The 2,153-nt window shown below is 41.7% G+C and overlaps 1 protein-coding gene across 1 annotated transcript; it reads left to right on the top strand.

The window, feature by feature from the left end:
• Window positions 1-425: 425 nt before the first annotated feature.
• On the top strand, window positions 426-1,364 carry LOC147700706 (olfactory receptor 5V1-like). Its single transcript, XM_086929186.1, has one exon. It carries the CDS (start codon window positions 426-428, stop codon window positions 1,362-1,364), a length of 939 nt encoding a protein of 312 aa, XP_086785312.1.
• Window positions 1,365-2,153: the final 789 nt, after the last annotated feature.

Here is a 2,153-nt window from a genome sequence, read left to right as displayed (position 1 = left end):
CTGTAGATCTGCGATTATAAAAACATTATGCACCACAGACCCCCAATTTATTTGTAGATCAATCAAATTTATCGAACATTTTGAGAAAAAACAAAGATTATAGGCAAAATCTTGAACATGGAAATTGTTATTCTTTACTCTAGAAAGACACTTGTTTTTATTACCAATTCTAAATTTTATTACTCTCACATCAGTGTGTTTTTAGTATATTATCATATCTGTATTTTTGTAATGGTTTTAATTAACTATACAATAAAGTTTCTTCTATCTCTCAAAATATTTAGCATTATTATATGCCCCGCATCTTTAGTGGGTTTATTAGTGTATGTATTTTTCTTAGTTACAGATGTGTCTAAAAATACTTAATGCATTGCCCATCACATTTGTGGTGGTGTCTTGAATCTTTGCAGAAGCAATCAGCATGAATGGATGGACTTGGAGAAAACCAGACCAATTTCTCAGAGTTTATCTTTGTGGGATTTTCAGAACTTCCACAGCTGCAAGTTCCACTTTTCTGTGCTTTTCTTCTAATTTATCTGACAACCCTGACTGGAAACTTTCTCATTGTGGCAGTTATTTGCTTTAATTCCAGCCTGCACACCCCAATGTATTTTTTCCTTGCAAATTTGTCCATTTTAGACATGAGCTACATTTCTAGCACGTTCCCCAAACTGTTGGCAAATTTTTTACTCGATTGCCCTTGCATCTCCCTCACGGGGTGTTTGCTGCAGTTCTATTTAGTTTTGTGCATGTTGTGTACTGAATTTATTCTACTTACAGTCATGGCTTATGATCGCTATGTCGCCATCTGCAATCCTTTGCGTTACGCTGTCATTATCAGTAAGGCTCTGTGCATGAAACTGTCAGCTGGGATCTGGATCTTTGGTTTCTTGGAGCCAATACCATACACAGTGCTCTTTGCTGGGCTCTCCTTCTGCAAGACCAACCGCATCAACCACTTCTACTGTGACATAACCGCCCTCCTCGACCTGTCTTGTACCAGCACCCGTAACATCGAAAATGTGACTTACTTTCTCGGCGCTGCTCTGGTGATGACCACACTTTTCCTGATCCTCATTTCCTACATTCACATCATCTCTGCAATCTTGAAAATCCAAACTAAAGAAGGAAGACACAAGACTTTCTCTACATGTGCCTCGCATCTAACGATGGTCATTTTGTTTTACGCGGCCATCTTGATTATGTACATGAGGCCGGCAACAACATATTCAATGAACCAGAACAAAATATTCTCATTGTTGTACACTGCACTCACCCCTCTGTTAAACCCCTTCATCTACAGTCTGAAAAACAGGGATTTACAAAATGCATTGACAAAGGGAAGGTGTAGACGGATGAACTGATCACAAGAATTAATGACAGTTTTGGCAAAATCATGGAGAAACAAAAGTAGTCTTTCCAGAAACATTCCTAGATGCCACAACTTACAACATTCTGGCCCTCAAGTATTTCAGGTTATAGGGGCCTTTTTTAGACCATGAGCAGTAGCACGTGAAGTGAGCACTTAAATTGCTAATTTTAGATATATCTCTGTCATAGCTTTGGGCTGCCTGGGGCCCTATAAAACTTGGTTCCCATTTTCCTTGTTTGTTCCATGGGGCGGCATCAAACTGGTGTGCCATGCGCAAAAAAAAGGAAAGTGCACCCTATTATGTTGAATGTGCTGTCCTCAGAGTAGCCGTGAACTTGTGCTGCCTAGGAAGCAGTGCATTCAAGTGACGGCTTAACAGCAAATTAGTGTTTTACTGTGCAGGCAGCAACCAGCCTACACTTTCAAGAGGGGACAGAGATCCCCTTTCAGCCGGGCACAGTGAGTGCCTTCACCCACCAGACAGGGGATGTCTAAGGGGTCAATGGGACCCCTTTTCTTCCCTCCAGAGGCTGGCATGAGGGGGCACACTGACAGTGCGCCATGTGTTTGTGGTGTACTTTCAGTGTGCCACCTGGCAGTTTTTTTGCCTTTGCACCCATGCCTATAATACAGCATTGGCACAAAGTTAAAGAGATGTCCTCACTTGCATTAAGTCACTCCCTACACAAGTGAGGGAATGCCCTCTTGATATAGTTGGCGCTACAGGCGCGCCAGAGCAATCTATATTACAAATGAAGCTGAACAAGCATCTGCGGCCCCT

The sequence above is a fragment of the Lissotriton vulgaris genome, chromosome 7 (assembly GCF_964263255.1).
Source record: "Lissotriton vulgaris chromosome 7, aLisVul1.2, whole genome shotgun sequence".
NCBI classification, from domain to species: Eukaryota; Metazoa; Chordata; class Amphibia; order Caudata; family Salamandridae; genus Lissotriton; species Lissotriton vulgaris.
This window is presented reverse-complemented; position numbering and strand designations above follow the sequence as displayed.

What these genes read in the sequence shown, in the direction of transcription:
- LOC147700706 (XM_086929186.1), top strand. Translation starts at nt 426, where the DNA reads ATGGATGGACTTGGAGAAAACCAGACCAATTTCTCAGAGTTTATCTTT.